Consider the following 25543-nt stretch of genomic DNA (forward strand, 5'->3'; position numbering starts at 1 on the left):
ATAATCATGCTTCAGCTTTTCAATAGAATTCATGATGCTTTTGGTGCTTTGGCAGTATTTACTTTGAAATTTAGGTTTGTGATAATCAAAGAATGAAAGCATATATACAAAGGGACCTAGCCTTTACTTTTCTTATTTGCTCATGCTTCATTTTTATAATTTAAATCATTTATGTGCTCACCAGATATTTACCTGTTTAACAGCCATTAAAGTTCCAGTTCCCACATCTTGAGCCTGATAACAAGAAGAAAATGCTCCAAGGCCTATCTGCTGACCTTTTAGCCATTCAGTGTCTTCTCTGTAAGGTTGCTTTGCTTTGGTATGTCCTGGTAGAGTTTCGGGTGTCTACATATTAAATGAAAGCAATCTTTTTACTATTAAGTTAAAAGAGGAAGGATCTGTGAAATTAGCCTCGCAAAATATTATTCTTGTTCAGTCTGGCTTCCCAAACTACCTATAAAGTTGACCTCTGAATGGGCAGTGTTGGTGACCAATGTCAAATGCAGAAGTGATCACCATTATAGAACCAACCAGAAATGCCTTTGAAATAGTCAAGGAGTGTGTGTTTAAGCAATGACACGATATTGTATACAATGTGTAATTCTATGTGAAAAATTGCTTCTAATGATTAACTTGTGTAAAAAACATCATTTCTGAATTAGATTTTAGCGGTACAAAGAAACTCTAATCTCTTTAAGACTTGTACTTACATCCTGTTGAATAATGATGATATCCTCTCCATTTTCAACCTGTAGTTGAGGAACTATGGGGAGGGCATCCTGAGACGCTGACATTGCCATGGCAATTGCTAAAGCTTCTTCTTCTTCAGCTTCCATCTTTTCTTTGCACTTCTGATTATGATTCACATCATCTTTGTAGGTATCATCATTTTCATCCTTTTCAGGAGACAGGACAGCAACTTCTGACTTAAAAGTTACTGTTGTGTCACTTGAAGGCATAGATGCTTCAAGAAGGTCCTCAATGCTGGAATTGAGTTCTGTATTGACGTCTAATCTGCATTTCTCTTCTACTGGGGTGAATACTGTCTCATCACTGGGTATAACAGCACTACTGCTATTGCTGCTGCCACCAAAGCTGTCATCACATTTGGAAGTACTACTTTTCAGATCAAGTGTCATGCTATTCTTTGAGACATCTCCTTGTTTACTTGTATTACCTGGGGTAGGTCGAGACGGCTTTGGCCTGTGTATAGTACTAGAAGGCAGGGGTCTTGACTGAGTAAAGATGGGGGAAAGTTTATCTGAGTCTCTGTTTTCGGAACAGTTTCTCTGGAACTGTAGAGAAAACTTACGCTGTGTTTGAGGAGATGCAGAAGGTATTTTGCAGGGAATGAATCCCTGAGGTCTATGCTTAGCGATATCTGTTCCGGTACCAACTGGTGCAGATGGGGCAGATGAAGAAGGAGTTGACAAGGATGGAAACACTAATTGGGAATGATGAGATAAAGGAGAGGAGTTCAAACACTGACTGTGGGGTCTGCCTTTAGTTTGAACCACTGGCTTTGGTTGCTCCACTGTTGTTGAACTAGGAAGTCCTACTGAAATGCTGCCCAGTCTGTCAGTAACGTCTTCTGAATTGGCACTCAGTTTTGTGGCACACAGTACTTTTCCAGTTTTCTCTAAATGGTCTGTGTGCTCAAGGGAGCTGTTCTCTGTGGTTTCGGGAAAGCTGCTAGAGACAGATGCCTGCAAAAAGCTGTCATGTTGACCATCCAAATTGTCTTCTATGCCCAGCTGGATGGCCTCAGCGATTTCCACCTCATCTGCAATAGCCATCAGACGACGACGCATCCTGGTAAAATGAGTGGAACTGGAAACATTCAGCATTTCTAACAGTTTTGAAAATACATGGGGTACTGCAGTAACCATTCTTGCAGAACTCAGATAGATCCTTCGGGAGAGTTTGCCAACCATTGAGTGGGAATTATCAATGGACTGCAAAGCAAAGGTTAAGAGGGACAGCAGCTTTTTATACCTGAAAGAAAAAAACACATTCAATTACAAGTTAAAATTACTGCAAAATATACACAAATAAAAAGAAGCTTATACATTTAAAAACAGTCCTTTCAGTACAAAGGATCTATATATTTTCAATTAAATAGCCCAGGCTTGAGGTTTTTATGTCAATCAAATATTAAGGTATTAGTAGTAACCTGTATATGTTCTGTAGTTTCTAAGTCTTTCTAAAATGTGTCCTTCTTTGGGGAGGGGGGAGGGCGGGATAAGGTAGGGATGGGGTAGGAGGGAAGAACAAAGTAATGTATTTGCAGAAGAAAAATTACCTGACTTCAACAGGCTCAGCTTGTGAAACATCAGTACTGGCGATATGAGGGTAAAATTCAGCAGGAAATTCCAACAGCAGTCTGTCCATAAGACAAAGGCGGCCCAGAAGTTCTTGCCAGTTGTTTGATTCAGTTTGGTTTCCAAGAATACAACTTAAGACATAATCAACACCACCAATACCAATGGATCCTACAAAAAGGAAATAACAACTGAAAAACAGTGATACTAAAATCTAAAACATGATCAAAATAGCATAAAGACCAAGAAAAATACTCTAATTATATTCATTTTAAGTATTGTTTAGATTAATTCCTATTTCTAATGTTAGCTGACTGAATCAATTTACACAATTACTTCAAAATCCTGTATACAGCTGCCCTATCAGAGATTATGGGATTATGATAAGACCTGCTACATTTATTTTAAGTAAAAAGATTTTACCAGCTTTAAGTATTTCTCTGCCAACTGCCAACTCTCCTGCTTGGCCTTTGCACAATTCCAACAGGGTTGATATAGACAGCTGACTTGTGCGACTAAAAATGAAAGAAGCAACATCAGACTTGGATCTTATCCTGGATAAAATACACATTAAAAGGACAAAAGGACAATAGTAATGTAATGCCATATGAAAAGGTGGCAAAAAATAGTTTCACAAGTGTTTGCTTTTCCACCACTAAAATCAATTTACAGTGTTGCTACAGATAATATTCATTATTTAAGGTCTAACTTCATAAGCTTTACCTCATCTATGTTAAGCACAGAATCTTTACGAGTGGCTCTTAGCAAATGTTGATTTAAATAGCAAACCAGGTAGAAGGCATATTTTGATTACTTCATTAAAAAAGACAGAAGACTCATTTTGATTTCTGAATTTTCACTAAGAATCTCTTAAATTAAAAACAAAACCTCCCCCTCCAAAACCTTCATGTTCTCTTATATAGCCAGAGTGAGTTCCAAGTATCTTAAAACCTCTACTGTATTTTTTATAATGTCCATCATCAAAGCAACCAGGTAAACAATCTAACTTTAGAATTCTGGAAAGCACACAACAACTGCCACAAAAGCAATGAAGTTTTCAGAAAAATACTGATTCTCATACTGAAAAATCATGTGATTTTTCTGTGCATTTTGCTAATGATTTGTTAATTTGCCTGTTAATGTTCTTGAGATATTATAGGACTCTCCTTAATAAGAAAATCTCTAATACTTTCAATCCATAGGCTTGGATAGAGAAAACAATGGAGGAAAAAGATGTAATGAAATGAGAAGCAAATCAAATCTAAGCACCTAATTTTTGAGACCAGTTACAAATGACAGCATGCGATGGAAGGAGGAAGACAAAGGCTGGGCTGAGAGAGCTCCAAATGGGTGTAATGGCAGAGGCATAAGGGTGAGTCCATGCTTCCTTACCACCTGAGACCGGCTGGATGTGAAGAGGTGAGAACCACCAAACAACTGTTCCCAGCTATGCTCACTAAGTGAAAAGTCATCTTTTCCTCCCACTTCACAGAACGGGAAAATAAAAGTGAACCAGGGGTCTCATAAAGGCACAGCCTGAGCTTATTTTACTATGATCATGCCTCACTTCTCTACCTTACTATCTCTACTCTCCCAGTTAGCATTACTCTTGCTCCTTGTCAGTTTTTATGGATATTGCAACGATGTATGCAATTTGTTATTGTTGTTTTAAACATAAACTGTCATAGAGTAAAATTCCATTACACAGCAAATATGGAATGGTTGGGTTTTTTCAACCAGGTATAATGATTTTATAGGTTCCTATCCTGTGTAACTCATTCTCTAAAATGAGATTATATTTGTATCAGCTACTATTCTCACCAACTGGCCTTGAGATTAAGGATATTGCTTTATAATAAAAGAAAATCACAACACAGTAATGTGGTTATCCATGCAGTTTGTTAGCCTGGTTTTTACTTGCCATTAGCCCTTCTCCCTAGTGCTGAAAATCTTTCAGTGTTACATTTTAATTTCAAATCTCATTTTAGAAAGCAATATTCAAAGCCTCATTTAATAAATATGTATCAAATACTCACCAGGTATGAGGCTTGCTGCTAGGCTTTTAATATAAGAGGGTTTGAAGCAGTTCATCAATAGGGCCTTACCTATTGGCATCTGCACACTTGACTAGGATGGTGTCTACAACTGGCCGGAGAAGTCTCTGCAGTTTGATTCTTTCTGCCAAACTATGGCAAGGAGTATATACCAGCATGGCTCTCAATGTTTTCTGTGGGGGGGGCGGGGGGGGAAACCTGAAGGTCAGTTTAACTGCATTTGAAAAGCATCAGAGACTCTGGTATAATCTGAGACAATTTAATAAACACAATACATAATGATAGGAATAGATTTATAACCCATAATTAAATAATCCATGAATCCATATTGATACAAATAAAAAACTGAATAAATAAATAGATGGGGTAGAAAGAAATGCTCTGAACTATTTCTATAATTTTTAAAGTATGTATTTCAAAATGAAAAGAGTTTCCAATGGCCAAAACTCGAATAATATGAGCAACAACTTAAATGATGACAGGATTGCATTATAACCCACAGACTAAAATACTCATCAGCCTATATTGATAAAATTTAAAAACTGAATAAATACACAATGAGGCAGAAGAGACAGCTCCTCTTTATAGAAGAATTCCTATTAATTAATGTAGAAGGAATGAGAGAAATAGGAAGTCAGCATTAGAATACCACAATAATAACTGCTGTAGACAAGATCCACTGAAAAATGCTAAAACCAGTAAGCGAAATTCTGAAGAGAAACAGGGTCTTTGCATAGTCTCAAAGTATCTGCCTCAAAACATTTATTGTCATTTTATAGCAAGGAACCCCGTAAACATCACCTTTACCAAGTGATGAAGGACAGCATCACCAGTACTTGGCACATCATGTACCCCTTGATACACTGCACTAAGAATGCACATAAATCTCTGATATTCTTGTGAAAAATGCATAAACTGAACCTAATCATGAGGAAATATCATAAACCCAAAATGAGGGACATTGTTCAAAATAAGTGGTCAGCACACTTTCAAAGTGTCAAGATCTATGCGAGACAAGGAAAGACTGAGGAGCTGTCACAGATGGGAAGAGATTAAGGGAGCATGATAACTAAATGCTATGTGAGTTTCTGGACTGGATCCTAAAACAGAAAAAAAGACATTATGGAAAAACTGGTGAAAACTGAATAAAGTCTGCAGCTTAGCTGTAAAGAACATTGCTGGAACAGAAGAATGTATTTGTTCTCAAGAGATATATGCTAAAGTATATGAGGTGAAATACCATGTCATGATGCCTACAAATTAACTCTCCAAAGGTTCAGCAAAGAATTATGTATGGCGAGGGAGAGGAAGAAAAAGGAGGACAGAGGGGAGGGAGAGCTTTAAGGGAAGGAAGCACTTCTGCCTGCCTTATGCTTGGCGCACTAAGTAATTATAGAGGAATCAGAATATAGTATGATTCTCAGAGTCCCTTCCCTCTACAGCTCACTAACTAGATGGGAAACCATCTGAACTTAAGCAACAACCAGACAGTCTATTGAATAGTCAAGTATGTCTGAAGGTTTGTGTTAGATAACAGTAAGAAGAAGGAGGTTAAAAGTTGGGCCAAGAACATTGGTCTTTATGTTACGCTGGTCCCTGAATATTCTACATGAAAAAACAGACCAAGGTAAGAAATATTTGGGAAACAATGCATCCTACTCCTTGATCTCATAGATTGCCAATGTACATTAGCTTACTGAAGGTTCCTAGAAGCCTTCAGTGAACAACCCATTTAATTTGTGTAGTTCATTGCTTATCAATTTTAACAAAGAACTCTGTCTTCAAGGGAAGTTTTCATAATCCTGCCAAACTTCCATGGAATGTACTTTTGGAAATGCTGCTAAAGCAACAGAAACACCTAAAGGTTTCTAAGCTGGGGAATAATCAAAGTGGTCTTTAAGGAATACTGATGGCTACTGTATAGTCAATGTTCAATGTTCCAGACATTATGATTAGAGGTTTTACATAATCTCATTTCAAACTTAAGAGGTAGTATTTTCCTTATAGGTGAGAAACCTGAAATTAAAGAGTCCTAAAATCACAATGCTAGCCAGTGGAAGAACCAGAATTTGAATCAAGGTCTCTATAATCTTAACCTTATGTCCAGATTACCTATGCTAGTCCCAGTTGAACTAGCAGATTATTTAAGTATCCTAGTTAGGATGATAAATTATGAGGTCACTCAGTTCTGACTCCAAATTCATGTTCATAACCATCAGGCTATAGTACCTCTCAAAAAGAAGATTTATTAGGCATAGGTATTATAAGATGATTAGAAAAAAAGTGGAAGCAGAGGGATTAATGAGTTTTGAAACTGGCTAGGTAAGAATTATTCTGAAGCAGTGGTTGTGAATTGGGGCAACTGCATCCCTCTGGGGACACTCAGCAATGCCTGGAGACATTCTGGGTTGTCATGATGGGGAGGAGGGGTAAGAGAGGTGTGTTATGGGTATCCAGTAGAGAGAGGTTAGGGTTGCTCCTACACCTCTTACAGTGCACAAGACAGCACCCTTGCCCCCAACAAATAATTATCTGGCTCAGTGTCAATAGTGCTGAGGTTGAAAAACTGTTCTAAATTTATGTATACTCAGAATGAAAAAAGTCAAATAGCCTCCAAAATCACAAATGAAACAAGCTCCTTATTCCATCTCATTTATGAAACACAACTTCCAATAGGTTAAATTAGAAAAACTGAATCATCTGTGTCCTAGAACCTTCCTCTGTGAAAAGAATCCTGAATTTACATACAACAATATTAACAATCAGTTCTCCTTAATGTGTAACTAATGGCAAATTTTCAAAAAAATCTAAGTAGCTTTGATCACTTGCTATCCATTAAGAACATTTTTGATCTGATCATATGTAAGGTGTAAGGAAAATGTAAAGATATGAAGAGCAAGACACTGTTGTCTTAGGGGAGAAAAGGCAACAGTATATAATAAAACTTGAATAGATTAAAACAAGTAAAATCCAAATGAAGAGATTAAATGGAAAATTGTAATTCCTGGGATTATGGAATAAAAACTTGAATTTTCCAAAATTAAATCAGGTAAAAGTAGTTTTACTGGATTTTAAGGATGATATCTACAAGCTTAAAAAAAAAAAACCACCACAACCATAATGCTTTGGTTATATAATAAAGCTACTTACTAAAGCAGCAACGTACACTTTGTAGACAGGGTCAGCACAGACCATTGATAAAACGTTGCAGCATGCCTCTACCACATCTCCTGAGATACTGGTCTGGGAAGACCCACTGGTGGCTCCAGCGCTCGGGCTGCTTCTACCATTGCTCCCAGAATTTCCAGTGCTCTCCCCATTTGCCAATAGCAGAGCCCCACTAACATCATGGGAAAGACGCCTGAGAGCCATCTCTCTTACATTCCAGTTTCTAGAAAATAAGCAGCCAACGAGTTCCATTCCAAATACCTATAATCAAAAAAACACAATGAATTTAATGTGAAGAAAAACCAATAAACCTGAAGTATTTGGAAATAAGCATGATTTTTGAAAAATTGCGGACATTTCTTAAGTCTCTATCAATCTACGCAGGTTCAAATATGTCTAGCCACTTATACTCAAGTTTAACTGGTAATTATCAAAAGCCCTTAATATTTATTAGCTCAAATAAAATTAAGAGTGAACTCCATTAAGTAATTAGATGGATATTTATACATTTCTGTACTCTTATGCTTACCAAAGAAAAAAAATCTGTGAAGTACCCCAACTCTGAATTCATATTATGGTAGTTACAGAGAAAAAACTGAAGATAAAGCCAAATCAAAACAGGCACTGGACTGTCCAAGGGATACAGAGTATTTCTCCTACAGATGACAGTGGTAAGTCAAAAGCTTTTAATGTGATTTCTGTCTTGTAGAAAAAGGTAAAAGAAAAAAACACTCAGCAAAATTAGATGGAACTATAATGAATGGAGTGGAAAAATCTAAAGCCAAAAGAAAAAAAAAAAAAAAAAAAAACTCTTGTGTTCAAATCAGCAAAGGATAATGATATGCCTAGAATTAAAGTGCATGTTGGGGCGCCTGGGTGGCTCAGTCACTTAAGCTACTGACTCTTGATATTGGTTCAGGTCATGATCTCACGGTGGTGAGATAGAGCCCCATGTCAGGCTCTGCACTGGGTGTGGAGCTCGCTTAGGATTCTCTGTCCTTCTTACTCCGCCCCTTCCCTGCTTGCACTCTCGCGCTCTCTCTCAAAAAACAAACAAACAAAAAAACAACACATCATTACCATGTCTGCAAAGCCAGAGTCCCTAAATAACGGAAAGAGTACATGGTCTTGACATTATGGGACAATTAACTAAAAGTAAACTTAATGCCTAAGAAAATTTGTCATATGAAAATTTTTGAAATTTTAGAGATGAATAAACACCATTTTGGGGAAAACAAATGACTTATTTATAGATGTTTTAAGTTAATAAAGGAGAATAAATTAACTAGAATATAGTTAAATTATTATATGCCTGGCACTCACTGTTAAAAAGCATACTATGATCAAAGTCTTAATTCTGTCTTATATTCTTAGTAAAAAACTAGGAATAGATAACATTAAGTGCAACCTAAAGCTTAAACAAAACACACTAGACCACTGCCTTGAAAGAATAGCATCCAATAGCTCAGTATCAATTTGAGAGTTCTCCTGAGGATTTATAGATGAGGGCCTATGTTAAATATCATTAATGAACCAGTTAAAATAAGGTATGTTTATTAAGTTTGGAAATTTTATTAGATTCATGATAGGTTGATTACATGCTGAGAAGAGTTTCAAAAGCTGCAGGACTATAGTGGTCATAAAAAGAAAAAGGAAATAAATCCTAATGACATATAAACTGAATGAGTTAGTGTGTCCATTGACAAATTTAAGTTAAACAGTATTTAACAGATTATTGAAAATATTTTACTTCACTTATCTACTGGAGATATTGGTTTGGAATTCATTCATTCATTCATTCATTCATTCATTCATTCATATTTTACAGAGAGAGTGAACGAGGTGGGGAGAGGGGCAGAGGGAAAGACAATCTTAAGCAGGCTCCATGCTTTGCGTGGAATTCAACACGGGGCCGGATCCCATGAACCATGAGGTCATGACCTGCGCCAAAATCAAGAGTTGGACACTTACCTGACTGAGCCACCCAGGCACCCCTGGGATTCTACATTTTTAAACATCATGGACTAAAATAACAAAGAAAAATCACTAGAATCCAACCAACCAACCAGTAGAAATTCTGATTAAGGAAGAAAAAAATATTTCATCCAAAGAGAAAATAAAGGAATAGGAACTGCCCTTACAAATAAAAATGACTAATATAAGGCAAATATCATACATTTTTTTTCAACCACTCAGCAATTATTAAGCAGCTATTATATATATGCCATGAAGACACAGAAATGAGAAATAGTAGGAATGGGATTAAACATTTGAATAAGTTAGCACTGAAGGGGTCTAGTGTCTATCCTTGGATAATCCTTAATGTCTGATGGTTCTAGAAATGGGCAGTGAGGCTCCAAAAATTTTTGAAATTTAAGCTCTATAATTAGCAGCATAGTATTTTTTTCTCTTTCTTTCTTTCTTTATTTTTTTTCAATATATGAAGTTTATTGTCAAATTCGTTTCCATACAACACCCAGTGCTCATCCCAAAAGTGCCCTCCTCAATACCCATCACCCACCCTCCCCTCCCTCCCACCCCCCATCAATTTGTTTGTTTGTTTGTTCTCAGTTTTTAAGAGTCTCTTATGCTTTGGCTCTCTCCCACTCTAACCTTTTTTTTTTTTTTTTTTCCTTCCCCTCCCCCATGGGTTTCTGTTAAGTTTCTCAGGATCCACATAAGAGTGAAACCATATGGTATCTGTCTTTCTCTGTATGGCTTATTTCACTTAGCATCACACTCTCCAGTTCCATCCACGTTGCTACAAAAGGCCATATTTCATTCTTTCTCATTGCCACGTAGTACTCCATTGTGTATATAAACCACAATTTCTTTATCCATTCATCAGTTGATGGACATTTAGGCTCTTTCCATAATTTGGCTATTGTTGAGAGTGAGCAGCATAGTATTAACACCAAAGGTAGAAATTTCCATCGAGTAAGAGTCATGATGGAGGCAAAGTAAAAGTATTTTCTTAAACTATAAACAACTGGGAGACAACTACATTAAGTGGTCTATAAAGGTTTATTTGAGAAATGAAGAACAAGAACCATTTACCTGAATCCATGGCTCAGCTAAATCTTTGTAAGCAGGAGGAATCTGCTGAGTTCCATAATGAGTAAGGTTAAAATTGCTCTCCTGACTCCTTCGTTGTGATCCAGCCAAAGGCTGCTGCTGTATGGTTTGCTGCTGTGCAGCTCGCAGGGAAGAAGGGGAATCCACAGGGCTTGACAACTCATGGCTAATTGAAAATTAAAAAAACCTTGTTAAAAATAATTAACAGATTTAAATAACATTTAGGGAACATTTTAACTTTTTGTTAGATACGTCCAAATCATTAATTCAAAACTGTTACCTGTAGAAATCGTGAGATCTCCATTTAGACCTACAAAGGGGACATATTAAAGGTTCTCTATTTCTTCTACATTCTTCTGCCCCTGAAAAATTAAAGGGAAGAACTTTACAAAAATATAAATGCTTAACATTAAGTAGTTATATATAATAATTGTTGCTCGTGGCTAGTATAGGTTTATATTGAAAGAACCTCAAAAAACAACCTGATCAGGTATTTACCTAGAAGCAGGCAAACACAGTAGGTTAAATTTTATTCTGATGCACATACCTCTTGCAAATGCTGTTTTTTTAGTTACAACATGTATTTTGCTAACTATTTTTCAAAACATTCTGCCCACTTGATTACCTGGTAATGTTATTTCAAACTTGCTTTGATGTTACCCTGTCACGCCTGCCCAGGTCTTCTACCTCTTCACCTCCATGTACACTTCAAGACCAGAATCATGTTTCTAATTCTGTGCACTCCTTCCATTACTATATGTATCACACTATGTTACATTTCTTTGCTCACACAGCTCATCTCTTAAAGGATCCTAAACTCCAATTCATTGAAAACTTTACCTAAGGGCCTAGATATACTTCTTTTCTTCTCTCCCTAGTCTCCACAAAAGTCATGTTAAAATCCTAAATAATACAGTTGGCTCATAGAGCAACTATTCTGAGTGAGCAGGGGGAGGAAAGAGCCACATACAGATTGACATGCAGTGGTGATGCAGCTTGTTCCTGCAGCCGTCTTCACACACAGTAAGACTTTCTTCATCAAGCATGCCCAACAAGCAAATAGGACACATCTGTTCCTCCTCATCTTTGATACTGTAAGGAAGGGGAAATGAAAGCATTAAACAGAAAAGAATATAATACAGAATTAATGGCATAGCTAAAAACAGTTTTGGATTCTTTACAATATGAAAAAATAGAAATTCTTGTTAGGAAATCTTGCATACAACTATTTGATAAATTTATTTTTCCTATTAATTAGTAGAGTAACTTTAAGATTTTGAGTTAAGCTTTCCTTGCTATGAGTACAATTCAGTATATAAACTATAATCTTAAGAGACCCATGTAGCCCCCAGATTCTGCTGTTCCTGAAAAACTGGTCTGAATGAGTGATAGTAAAGTAACAATTTCCTAAAAAATGTTCCTAAAAGCTAAACAGGTCTAGCAAAGTCAGGATGCATGATTCCTCAGGTGAAGGCATACTTACTAGTCAGTCTCTCTCCCTCCTGACTATCTGCCCCTTTTCTTTATCTCCTTTCATAATTAAGGAGCTACATGGAGTGGGGAAATGCTGTCAAAATATGCATGCAGCAATGACAAAAATTAACAAATATTGGAGAAATTATTTATACAACAATCTATAATAAAAATATTAATGGCAAAGATGATCCCAGCTCAAGTAACTTTTCAAATTACACCGAAATTAGCTTACTCAGAAGATTTAGAAAAAAAAAAAATTCCACAATTCAGTCCCACTGCAAGTATAACTTACTACTGAAATGCTTTTCTGACTTAAAAAAAAATTCCATCCTGGAATTTTTCTGCTCATCTTTTTACAGTATATATTTTGTAAACATTATTTAGATCATTTATCTATAGAGATGTACAATTTCATATTCTACTTGTTACTAAACTCTTCATATACATAGTAAAAATTTAATGGTGGCATCATTTTCCACTGAGTAGATAGATCTAACTACATAAGCATTTATTTATTGTTGGACAAAAGTTGTTTCCGTATTTTCACATTTTAAGACATAAGGAGAAACCTCTTTGTGCCCACTTCTACATTTCTGATTTTCTTTTCTTTAGCAGTTTTTTCAGGAGTCAAGCCATGTGAGTAGAGAGCAGATATTAGCATACTACAAGGGGATCAAATTAGCCTGTGCCAGCTTTTGTAAACAAAGTTTTTTTTGAACACAGCCATCCCCATTCATTCACATATCTTCTTTGGGTTTTTCAGCTACAAGGGCAGAGATGAGTAGTTGTGACAGAGACCCAGTGAACCTTAAAGCCCAAAGTATTTAAAGTATAAAAAAGTGTAATAATGCCACTTATTGATAACCATTAAAATTTTTGGTCATTATAGTATGTATGTACCCATAATACCCTTTATATATATAAAAATTGGGTTCATGCATGACATACAGCATTACAACTTAGATTTTGTTTCACGCCATTCAGTATTCTTCAGAAGCATAATTTTAACGGCTGCATGAACTATTCCTAATATGGGTATACTTTAACCACTCCCTTGCTCGATGTTTAAGCTATTCTCAATTTTTCACAATACTGTGACAGTCATATATATAAATCTTGTGCATTTCTCAGATTAACATTTTTTTCTTAAAAAAAGGTACATTTACTGGATCAACAAACACAAACATTTAAAAAATCACATTTTTTTTTTTTTCCAGAAAGGCTATATAGCACTTGACATACAGTGAAGCAAATCCTTACACGAGAACTGAATGGTCTTTATTACAAAGTCTCTAAATAAATCTCATACCTTTTTTTTTTTTTAATGACCATTTTCTTAGTTATCAGGTTAACTAAACCATTTTCATGTTTGTTTCAATTTTTTTTTTTTAAGCTTATTTACTTATTTTGAAAAAAGAGAGAGAATCCCAAGCATGCTCCACACTGTCAGTGCAGATCCCAACATGGGGCCTGACCTCAAGAACTATGAGATCATGAACTGAGCTGAAATCAAGAGTCAGGATGCTTAACCAACTGAGCCACCCAGGCGCCCTATGGAATTCTTGTGTCAATACTGTCTTCATGCCCTTTGCCACTATGTACTGGGACCTTAGGTTCCTGTTTGCAGCTTTAATTTTTTTGGTAAAGTTTTTAAAGTATATTCCAATTGTCCTAATTGTTTTTTTACTGTTTCCTATATAATTTAAAATTAATACAATGCAATCAGGTTTCCAGATAAGTTTCTTTTTATTTTAGTCTTTAGATATAAAAATTTGTGATTACATGAAACATAACCTACTTAGCAACACAGTATAATCTCAGTAAAATCTAGATTATAGCTTCTGTGGTTTCTCTGCATGGATACATTAATCCAAATGAATTAATATCCATAGTATGGCCAGCCCATATTTGGAAGGTACCTTTGTTTATTTTAGAGAGAAACTTTCTAACTTAACTTTGGCTACCTGGTTTTAAACATTTTTTATTTTTTCCAAAATAAAAAGCTACAGGAATGTCAACCAAAAGGAGAAAGGGTCCAGAATAAGTTTGGGTCAGGAAGCTTGAGAAATAAAATTCATTCTTTTCATCTATTTAGAAGAGATAAGTAGTAAGAGAAAGAATTCTGAACTAAGAGTCAAGATGCTGAGGTTCTGGTTCTGCCTTTGCTCACCTGAGTGGCATGACCTCTTTTGGCTTCACTTATCATGGAACCACATAAACTAGAAATCTCTAATTCCCAAAAAGCTTGTAAAACTCTATGATTCTAAAACAAATTCATTTAACCAAAAATAAGGAAATTCAAACATTTACTTTTCCTACAGGTGAAAAAACTGGTCTCTCCATTTTTCACAAATCCCTTGATCTGATTACTTTCTATTTGTGAATTTTGAAGTAGTTACAATACATAAAAAACTGATGGATGAAGATGGGATTTAATCACTTAGACCCGTGCTTCTCAAACAGGTGCCTCAGGAACACATAGGAGGTGCCTTTTTAAGAAAAGCAGCACTCTTTTCTGGAGTGATTTAAAAAACTCATTTTTGAGGGGCGCCTGGGTGGCTCAGTCGGTTGAGCATCCGACTTCGGCTCAGGTCACGATCTCGCGGTCCGTGAGTTCGAGCCCCGTGTCGGGCTCTGGGCTGATGGCTCAGAGCCTGGAGCCTGCTTCCGATTCTGTGTCTCCCTCTCTCTCTGCCCCTCCCCCGTTCATGCTCTGTCTTTCTCTGTCTCAAAAATAAATAAACGTTAAAAAAAAAAATTAAAAAAAAAAAACCAACTCATTTTTGAGGCTTCGGAGGGAAGATGGCGGCGTAGGAGGACGCTGGGCTCACCGCGCGTCCTGCTGATCACTTAGATTCCACCTACACCTGCCTAAATAACCCAGAAAACCGCCAGAGGATTAGCAGAACGGAGTCTCCGGAGCCAAGCACAGACGAGAGGCCCACGGAAGAGGGTAGGAAGGGCGGCGAGGCGGTGAGCGCTCCACGGACTGGCGGGAGGGAGCCGTGGCGGAGGGGCGGCCCGCCAGCCAAGCAGAGTCCCCGAGTCTGGCTGGCAAAAGCGGAGGGGCCTGACGGACTGTGTTCCGACAGCAAGCGTGACTTAGCGTCTGGGAGGTCATAAGTTAACAGCTCTGCTCAGAAAGCGGGAAGGCTGGAGGACAAAGGGAGGGAGAGCTGCTGAGCCCCCGGACAACAGAGCTCAGTTTGGTGGGGAACAAACGCGCTCGCCAGCGCCATCTCCCCCGCCCATCCCCCAGCCAAAATCCCAAAGGAAACAAGTTCCTGCCGGGCAACTTGCTCGCTCCGCGCAAACACCCAACTCTGTGCTTCTGTGGAGCCAAACCTCCGGCAGCGGATCTGACTCCCTCCCGCTGCCACAGGGCCCCTCCTGAAGTGGATCACCTAAGGAGAAGTGAGCTAAGCCTACCCCTCCTGCCCCCGTGCACCTTGCCTACCCACCCCAGCTAATACGCCAGATCCCCAGCACCACAAGCCTGGCAGTGTGCAAGTAGCCCAGACGGGCCACGCCACCCCACAGTGAATCCCGCCCCTAGGAGAGGGGAAGAGAAGGCATGCACCAGTCTGACTGTGGCCCCAGCGGTGGGCTGGGGGCAGACATCAGGTCGGACTGCGGCCCCGCCCACCAACTCCAGTTATACACCACAGCACAGGGGAAGTGCCCTGCAGGTCCTCACCACTCCAGGGACTATCCAAAATGACCAAAAGGAAGAATTCCCCTCAGAAGAATCTCCAGGAAATAACAACAGCCAATGAACTGATCAAAAAGGATTTAAATAATATAACAGAAAGTGAATTTAGAATAATAGTCATAAAATTAATCGCTGGGCTTGAAAACAATATAGAGGACAGCAGAGAATCTCTTGCTACAGAGATCAAGGGACTAAGGAACAGTCACGAGGAGCTGAAAAGCGCTTTAAACGAAATGCAAAACAAAATGGAAACGACGACACCTTGGATTGAAGAGGCAGAGGAGAGAATAGGTGAACTAGAAGATAAAGTTATGGAAAAAGAGGAAGCTGAGAGAAAGAGAGAGAAAAAAATCCAGGAGTATGAGGGGAAAATTAGAGAACTAAGTGATACACTAAAAAGAAATAATATACGCATAATTGGTATCTCAGAGGAGGAAGAGAGACGGAAAGGTGCTGAAGGGGAACTTGAAGAAATTATAGCTGAGAACTTCCCTGAACTGGGGAAGGAAAAAGGCATTGAAATCCAAGAGGCACAGAGAACTCCCTTCAGACGTAACTTGAATCGATCTTCTGCACGACATATCATAGTGAAACTGGCAAAATACAAGGATAAAGAGAAAATTCTGAAAGCAGCAAGGGATAAACGTGCCCTCACATATAAAGGGAGACCTATAAGACTCGTGACTGATCTCTCTTTTGAAACTTGGCAGGCCAGAAAGGATTGGCACGATATCTTCAGTGTGCTAAACAGAAAAAAATATGCAGCCGAGAATCCTTTATCCAGCAAGTCTGTCATTTAGAATAGAAGGAGAGATAAAGGTCTTCCCAAACAAACAAAAACTGAAGGAATTTGTCACCACTAAACCAGCCCTAAAAAACTCATTTTTACATTAAACCCAATAAGGAACTTGGAAAAGAAAGATAACGGACAAGAATTTTTATAATACTAGAGACTTGAAAAATTTTTCACACTGGTCATTTTAGGCTATATCCTTCAGTATTGTATTGTTCATTCTTATCAGCTAGGCAATGAAAAAGTTTGAGAAGTGCTGTAGATTTTAAATAGTAATTGTGATTAATGGCTACTGTATCTCTTAATTACAATTGATTAGTCTGTTTCCAAGAGTATCCTTGGGCTCTCACAAGTAAAACAGCCTGTAATGAGGATTCCCTGAAAAGATCTATGAAAGAAGTAGTGATGTCATACAATTTAGAGATCCTGCATTTCAAAGTGATTTTGGAAAACCATTTGCCTTGTATATAATTTGTTAATAAAACTATAGACATATTTTTTACACAGTGCTGCACCTTCATTATCTGCAAAAGAGTGATAAAACCTACCTAATGAGGTTGGCCTATGAACAGAATAAGACAACGTATTAGATGCTTGGCACAAAGTAATGATTGATAAATAGTAGCCACTTATATTTATACTTGCCACTTGATTTTTCTTGTGAAATGACTCTACTATATTCTGATATTTAAGGTGCCATTTTTCTTTTTTTTTTTTTTTTTTTAATATATGAAATTTACTGTCAAATTGGTTTCCATACAACACCCAGTGCTCATCCCAAAAGGTGCCCTCCTCAATACCCATCACCCACCCTGCCCTCCCTCCCACCCCCCATCAACCCTCAGTTTGTTCTCAGTTTTTAACAGTCTCTTATGTTTTGGCTCTCTCCCACTCTAACCTCTTTTTTTTTTTTTTTTTTTTTTTTCCTTCCCCTCCCCCATGGGTTTCTGTTACGTTTCTCAGGATCCACATAAGAGTGAAACCATATGGTATCTGTCTTTCTCTGTATGGCTTATTTCACTTAGCATCACACTCTCCAGTTCCATCCATGTTGCTACAAAAGGCCATATTTCATTTTTTCTCATTGCCACGTAGTATTCCATTGTGTATATAAACCAGAATTTCTTTATCCATTCATCAGTTGATGGACATTTAGGCTCTTTCCATAATTTGGCTATTGTTGAGAGTGCCGCTATAAACATTGGGGTACAGGTGCCCCTATGCATCAGTACTCCTGTATCCCTTGGATAAATTCCTAGCAGTGCTATTGCTGGGTCATAGGGTAGGTCTATTTTTAATTTTCTGAGGAACCTCCACACTGCTTTCCAGAGCGGCTGCATAAGGTGCCATTTTTCAACAGTGTGGTTTTTCAGGATGAGAAGTCCACATATATATATGCATATATATGTGTGTATACACACACATGCTCAGATGATCTATGTTGTTTACCCTTGATTTTAACTTCAAAGCCAAGGTTCAATAGGTCAATTACTTTAGAGCAGCTTAACAAGTAGGTATAAAAAATTACCTCTAAAATTAAAAAGTAACACTAGATTAATGCTTTTAATTCCTTAAATAGTACTAACCTGTTTTCTGAACTAGATGTAGAAGTACTAGATGATGACAATGTATGAGAATTTGACATGCGTGAAACAAACTTCTGGATGGTGTTACGAGATGGAGCTTTGATCCTTGAGCTACGCCTACTGTGATATTTCTGGAACAAACTTTCAACCTAACATTGAAAAAAAAACAGTAACAATGATATTCATGCCATAATAACATATAAAGAATTCTATAGAGGTTGAATTATTTGTCTTTTATTTCATAAGTTTTTCACAAAGCCAATTTAAGAGCTTCAAAATAACAGCAGGTCAGTGTTCACATTCTTTTCAGTCTGGAGGAAAAAGTCAATAGATTATAAGAGATAAGGCTCAAATAATTCTTCTGTGTCTTTATAACTTCAAAATGACTCCTCATGGAGAAGTGTCAGGAATGAGCCATAAAAATTTATTAACAATTTTACTCTAAGGTACTTATTAAAAATTACCTCAAAATTCTTTAAAGTCTTTCTCCATAACATTGGGTCTGAAGGTTCTAGTTGAAACACCCGGAGCATAACAAATAACAGATGGATACAAAATGTTCCACGTCCACAGCTGCAGTTCTAGAGAGTTAAAAGAGAACTTATGGGTTAACAAATCTCTGGCTCTATTAGAATTCCTAAGATGATCACTTTTTTTTATATTTCCAAGTTTAACAAAGTTTTCTATTTGCTTCATTATTATTATGTAAGATATATAAGGATAAGCAAGAAAAGTCTATGTATGAACTAATCTCTTATTTTTGGTAAATTTATTAAATAGATCAAATCTGTATTCTCAAGTAGAAACCTTCACAAATACATTAAATAAAAATGTTTATCAGCCCAAAATATTTTTTAAACTCACTTTAGTTTACTGAAGAGAAATAAGTCATCTAAACTTAAGAAGAACAGATACTAATAAACTGTAGAATGGTGAAAGATCCTACCTGAGGCCCAATAAACACCCGGTATTTATTGTCTGGGCTGTCTCCTCCAATCAGGAAAGAGTTGGGTCCTATTTGTTGCAGTAAGTACAGCCTGGCCCGCATGACTTTGTTTACACGGCGGTTTGTCTCCTCAGGGCTGTATGGTGAGAAGCCATCCGGGGAAGGGGCTCTTCTAGGTGGTGTGATTCTCCCGCTCTGAAACTTCACAACATTGTTTTTGCATTAGGTAAATTGCTTACTTATTGATAAGAAACACTTACCTTAAAAAAAAGGTCGTATCAGATGGCCATGTGGCATTTTATATTCTGAAAAAATGCTCCCAAATATAATGGGACAAAATGCATATTGCAAATGCTTTTATTTGACATACTCATCACAAAGAAACTTCTAAAATCACAGTCATCCCTATAAATAATGATAAATATCTGGCCAAGTGAGACAACCATGTGATAATTTTACAAATTGTAAGTATTTGAGTTCTTTGAAGAGTATTATGTAAACCAAGATGGAAAGCATAAAAATTCACTTAGAAGCAAGCACAATGACTTGTTTCTAGTGATAAAAATTAAATATCCAGTTTCCTCACTTCCACTTAAGGTGTTACCAAATGCTCTTTTGCAAGAGCATATAAATGCTGCCATGCAATTCCTCCCATGGTGCAGTCTGTAGAGAACTAATGGCAAGTGACTTTCCCCAGATTAAGACATCTCACCAAAGGCTGATAAAACTTCTCCTGTGGTGAGGGTGACATATACCACTCTCATTCTACCTCACTGATTCCCCTAGAACTTGGTCTTTCCATCAGTGGTCAGTGGGAATTCTAATTCTTTTTGACACCTAATTTAATCGTTAAAGATAATAAATGTTGGTGAAAACACGAAGCATTAGAACCGTGCTTGTGGGGAAATAAAATGGTACAGCTCCTATGGAAAACATGACCCGGCAATTCCACTTCTAGGTATAAACCCAAGAGAAGTGAAAAGTTATGTCCACCCAAAGATTCATATACACATGTTCACAACAGCATTATATATATAATAACCAAAGAGTGGAAATAACCCAAATGTCCATCAACTTATGAATGGATAAGCCAAATGTGTATATCCACACAAAAGAATGTTATCTTCTATAACTTAAAAGTATAGTACTTCTGGGGTGCCTGGTGGCTCAGTTAAGCATCTGACTCTTCATTTCAGCTCAGGTCATCATCTTGCAGTTCGTGAATTTGAGCCCTGTAACCACAGTGACAGTGTGGAGCCTGCTTGGGGTTCTCTCTCTTTCCTTCTCTCTCTGCCCTTTCCCAGCTCTTTCTTGCTTTCTCTCAAAATAAATAAACTTAAAAAAAATGGAGTACTTTTAAACATAAAGAGAAGTAGGTGTATCAGAAATTAGTTTTGAATGTTAAACAACAAAAAAGAGGAAGAATGATATGGCACAACGAATACTTTGTGTTAAAATATGAATGCACATGGCAAAAATTCACACACTGATAATTAAAAAAATTTTTTTTAATGTTTATTTATTTTTGAGAGTGGGAGCAGGGGAGGGCAAGAGTGAGTGGGGAATAGAGGATCTGAAGCAGGCTCCATGCTGCTGACAGTAGAGAGACCAATGCGGGGCTTGAACTCATGAATAGTGAGATCATGGCCTGAGCTGAAGTCGGATGCTTAACTGACTGAGCCACCCAGGTGCCCAATGCACACACTGATAAGTAAACACAGTTTGTGGGGGAAAACAAAACTAAAACAAAGAGAGTATGGATACAACTTATATGATGCTGTGTGAAAGAAGCCAGTCACAAAAGACCACATATACTGCATGACTCCATTTACTGTATATGTAATGACCAGAAAAGGCAAATTATATATAGAGTCAGAAAGTACATTAATGGTTGCCTAGGGCTGAGGATAGACTGCTCATTTGGTCTGGGGTTTCTGGGGTGATGAAAATGTTTTAAAGTTGACTGCTGTGATGGCTATAACTCTGAGTAGACCAAAACCAAGGAACTATATAACTTAAACAGGTAAACTGTACTGTATAGGAATTATATCTCAATACAGCCATTATTTTTTAATAGGCAGTTATTAAAAAAAAAAAAAAGTACACGTGTACATGCTATATGACCTAAGTATTCAGACTATGGATTTGCTCACAGATGTGCAAAATGATGTATGCCTAAAAAGTATGTTTGCATACGTTTTTTTAGTAATGAAAGTGAAGAAGGAATATAAATGTCCATTAGTATGAAGTTCATTAAACTATGATTTATCCAGATAATGAAATGCTAAGTTGCTGTTAAATGAGGGGTAACTTTGATATCTATCCTAAAGTGGGAGAGGGCAGGGAAAATGTAATTTGTATGTACTCGTGGTAGACTTTTACTTTGATGGCCCCTATGAACCACACCGCCCAGTACTTGCACCCTTGTGGAGTCCCCCACCACACTAATTCTGGGTTTGCAACTGGCATGTAACTACTTTTGGGCAATAAGGCATTAGGATATAAGGCAGCTTTATAAGAACTTCCACACTGGACTTGCCCTCCTGATACACTTTTTTTTGGCTTAACAGAAATTTGCTTCACAGTTTCAGAGGTTAGAAGTCCAAGAGCAGATGTCAGCAGGGTGGATTCCCTCTTAGGACTGTGAGAGAAAATATGTTTCATGTTCTCTCTTACCTTGCAACACTTGGTGTTGTGCTGTGAGAACGAAAGAGATGTCAGCAGCCCCCAACTGTTCTAGCATCCCAGCTGAAACACCAGATATGGGAGTAAGGAAGCATTTAGGATATTCTAACTTCCACAGATGCCATGAGGAACAGACAAAAGTCACTCTTGCTGAGCTCCACCTAATTTGCAGATTCATGATTGTTCTTATTTTAAGTTTTGTTTTTTTTTAATAGCTCATTTAAAGGTGTGTCAACATAAAGCCAATAAATACTGGTAGGTATCTTGGGCTTTAATGTGAAAAGATTCACTTAAAATTTACTTCTCGAAGGATTTATATGCAAATCTCCCCTTGGTAGGCATGACCTTAATCATTCTACCATTCACTCATTTGCTCTTCAAGTTTAGAAAGTCAATTTTAACTTGCATTTTGCCACTAGAGGTCTCATTCTTTCATTTTCTCTCTGGAAGTTAGCACCTATCATTTTGTAAATCTCTTTGATGTCTGATTTAACATAGAAGACAGCTGGATTCTCATTGATGCTTCTGCATTCAGTCTGCTGTGATACTATGATCTGGTTAAAGTACATGAAGAAAATGTGGCTTTACAAATATATGTAGCTGGGAAAGGTATTGTAAAAGACAGTAATTATGAACACTCTTTTTTGATACTACTCCAAAAAAGTGGTTTCTTTTTTTTTTTTTTTTATTTAAAAAAAAAATTTTTTTTTTTCAACGTTTTTTATTTATTTTTGGGACAGAGAGAGACAGAGCATGAACGGGGGAGGGGTAGAGAGAGAGGGAGACACAGAATCGGAAACAGGCTCCAGGCTCCGAGCCATCAGCCCAGAGCCTGACGCGGGGCTCGAACTCACAGACCGCGAGATCGTGACCTGGCTGAAGTCGGACGCTTAACCGACTGCGCCACCCAGGCGCCCCCAAAAAAGTGGTTTCTTAAAGTAGACTGTGATATGGAATCTGAAACCACACCAACAAACTTTTCCTACTGTTACACATTAAAATCCAGATGGTATATCTCACACAATTTGAATGGATCATTTACCTAAGGATGGTTTTGTTTCATCATGCACTGGTCATCGGGAAAATACTGGTTCACTAAGTTATGCAGATCTCTCAAATGTTCACACATTTCACTGTGCGATATATATGGGAAAAAAAATCACAGTTGATAAAATCACTGATCTCATTAGAAAATTCTTTTAGGGGCGCCTGGGTGGCGCAGTCGGTTAAGCGTCCGACTTCAGCCAGGTCACGATCTCGCGGTACATGAGTTCGAGCCCCGCGTCAGGCTCTGGGCTGATGGCTCAGAGCCTGGAGCCTGTTTCCGATTCTGTGTCTCCCTCTCTCTCTGTCCCTCCCCCGTTCATGCTCTGTCTCTCTCTGTCCCAAAAATAAATAAACGTTGAAAAAAAAAAAATTTTTAAAAAAAGAAAATTCTTTTAAGGATTGGGAAACTGTCAAGCTGACAGTGGTAGATAGTTTTCCAAAATTCTAATTTTTGCTTGAAATCTCAAATTTTACCACTGGTGAAAAAACATTTCTGTTGCCTTCCTTCAAGTTCCTTCCTTCACTTAACTAGTCTTAAGGAAAATGCCAAATACCCAGATGAAGAATACATTTTCTATTGTCACAGCTTTAATTCAGGTGAATGCACCAGCAGCTTTACCCACCAATTTAAATGTTAATGCAGTGAAAGGGGCAAATAACATCTCAGTTTTATTACCAAATTTGCTTTGAGTTAACGGATCCACAGGAAAGGTCCCAGGACCTTCCCTCTTCCCCCAATGTAGGGCTTGTGGACCACACTTTGAGAAGTGCTGCTTTAACAGATGTCTAGCAATATTTTCTGTGTTACAGATGAATCTAAAAATTGTAGAAACTTAACATGCTTGTTGAAACATTAACTTACAGGTACGGGGGAGACTCTCTTTCTCCTCACTCCTGGAGATTCAGATTTCACTGTGCGGCCCGCTGGGGAGCTGCCGGGAGAAGGACTGCGGCGGCCCTTGGGAGCTGGTGAAGTGGTGCTTGCCTGGCTTTCTCCTGGAGACTCAGCTGCCAAGCTGTGAGTTTCAGAACCGTCTCCTTTAATAGGGATTGGTTTTACCACCTAAATTAAAATTCCAATATTCTCATTACTTAAAAATATAAAAAATAAGTAAATTTGAACACAACAGACTAAGAGATGAACTCAAGTTTTTCATCACACAATATTATACAAATATAACAGACAACCTATCAACTTTTATTTAGTCTTACTTCAAATGATATAAATGTAAGACTTTTTACCCACAGATTTCATTAACGTAGGCTTTATCACTAGTTAAAATGTTATTATGTAATTTTAGAAATTTAGCATTATCTGTTATTATGTGCTCTAAATCACTTAACATTAAAAATCAACAATCACAGGTTAGTAAACAAATGTGAAAAATAAGCACTTATACCTTCTACAGTTAACTTATTCAACTAGATTAAAGTAGATGTTTTTTCATTTCTATTGAGAAAATGCAGGATCTTGAAAACAATAATGGGAGTAATTTATGTGCCCAAATAGTCTAATCGATACAAAACCATTTTGCCTTTTTTTTTTTTTTGCAATGTTATGTTACAATAGTTTAGACATATATTTCAGAATCACCAAAAGAAGCTAGATATTTAAAAGATCAATCTCTCAAGCACAAATGCAGGCTATAAAACCTGCTATTTCTCAACAGACCTAATCTAGCTATGACCAAAAGGCCATACACTGTAGCCTTAACCAACCATCCCCGCCTGCCTTCCACTACTCTTCTACTGTTCTACTAGCCAGCTGCTGTGCCTACCACACACGCCTAACCTGGCCTTGTCCTGCACTCTCACTCCCACTCTCCCTTCTAATCCACATCTCTAGCCTGCAGCATACCAGGTAGCATACCTTCACCTGGTGAAAACACCCAGCTTTTAAGGCTCGGTTAAAATCCTACCTTTAACAAAAGTGCCCTTAACTCTGTCAGCCTGACATTTTTCTTCTAAGTCATCATTGCTTTCTGCCCAGTCCACACATTTGGTGTATACTCACAAACTGTTCTGTGGTATTTCATGCCTTTATTTTTATTTATAAGTTGCATTTTCACAACTGGAGATATTTATACCTCACTTATATTTCAAGAAGGATCTGATGTAATTTATATAAGACATAATAAACACAATCAGATTTCCCAAGTAGACTATAAACTTCTTAAGGGTAATATGAAATCTGTAAACTGTAACATACAGGGTAGTATAACTGTGCTAAGGACTACGTGTCAAATGTCTTATTCCACACATCTCTTCCCTCTTTAGCTCTGTCTTGTATTTAAAGATTTGCCAGAAAGGGGACAGTGAGAAAAACCAATATTTCGTCTTAGAAAATGGAATGTCCTTAGTTTATATGTAATAAAGGATTGGCTTTATTGGCTTCTTTTTAAAAAGTTGTAATTTCTGCTTTATGGTATTCTCAAAAGATTTAGACTCTCCACTAGCACAAGGAGCTCCAGAAAGCAACACATTCAAATGGCTTTACCTACTCAAAAGTTCTTTGTAGTAACTTGGTAGAAATTTACTCCCTTCTATAAGTTATTTCAATAGAACTTTTGCTTTTCTAAGATAAATTCCTGATTTCTTCATCTTTATCCTCTGACATGATTACTAAAACAGTGAGGGGTTCTCGCCATACTATTTCCTATGAAAAACAAATGCAAGAAAT

General features: G+C 37.5%; 1 protein-coding gene and 1 long non-coding RNA gene across 6 annotated transcripts in view; one reads left to right on the forward strand and one right to left on the reverse strand.

Annotated features, from left to right (window-relative positions):
- Nucleotides 1-4197, forward strand: part of LOC144616896 (uncharacterized) — a 40678-nt gene extending 36481 nt beyond the window's left edge. For both annotated transcript variants that reach the window (XR_013556733.1, XR_013556734.1), the window contains exon 3: nt 3524-4197. This is a non-coding gene — a long non-coding RNA (uncharacterized LOC144616896). The remainder of the gene's footprint in view (nt 1-3523) is intronic.
- The window catches only part of MAP3K1 (mitogen-activated protein kinase kinase kinase 1), a 79278-nt gene that overhangs the window by 8495 nt on the left and 45240 nt on the right, over nt 1-25543 (reverse strand). For all 4 annotated transcript variants that reach the window (XM_078449717.2, XM_078449726.2, XM_078449719.2 and 1 more), the window contains 13 exons: nt 23726-23926; nt 19132-19332; nt 18650-18766; nt 18186-18334; nt 11589-11710; nt 10899-10980; nt 10601-10784; nt 7526-7804; nt 4427-4548; nt 2745-2836; nt 2303-2492; nt 711-1995; nt 193-345 (listed from right to left, as the gene is read on the reverse strand). In XM_078449717.2, coding sequence (XP_078305843.1) covers nt 193-345; nt 711-1995; nt 2303-2492; nt 2745-2836; nt 4427-4548; nt 7526-7804; nt 10601-10784; nt 10899-10980; nt 11589-11710; nt 18186-18334; nt 18650-18766; nt 19132-19332; nt 23726-23926 — 3177 coding nt within the window. The remainder of the gene's footprint in view (nt 1-192; nt 346-710; nt 1996-2302; nt 2493-2744; nt 2837-4426; nt 4549-7525; nt 7805-10600; nt 10785-10898; nt 10981-11588; nt 11711-18185; nt 18335-18649; nt 18767-19131; nt 19333-23725; nt 23927-25543) is intronic.

The sequence above is a fragment of the Panthera onca genome, chromosome A1, assembly GCF_046562875.1.
Source record: "Panthera onca isolate mPanOnc1 chromosome A1, mPanOnc1 haplotype 2, whole genome shotgun sequence".
In the NCBI taxonomy this organism is placed as follows: domain Eukaryota; kingdom Metazoa; phylum Chordata; class Mammalia; order Carnivora; family Felidae; genus Panthera; species Panthera onca.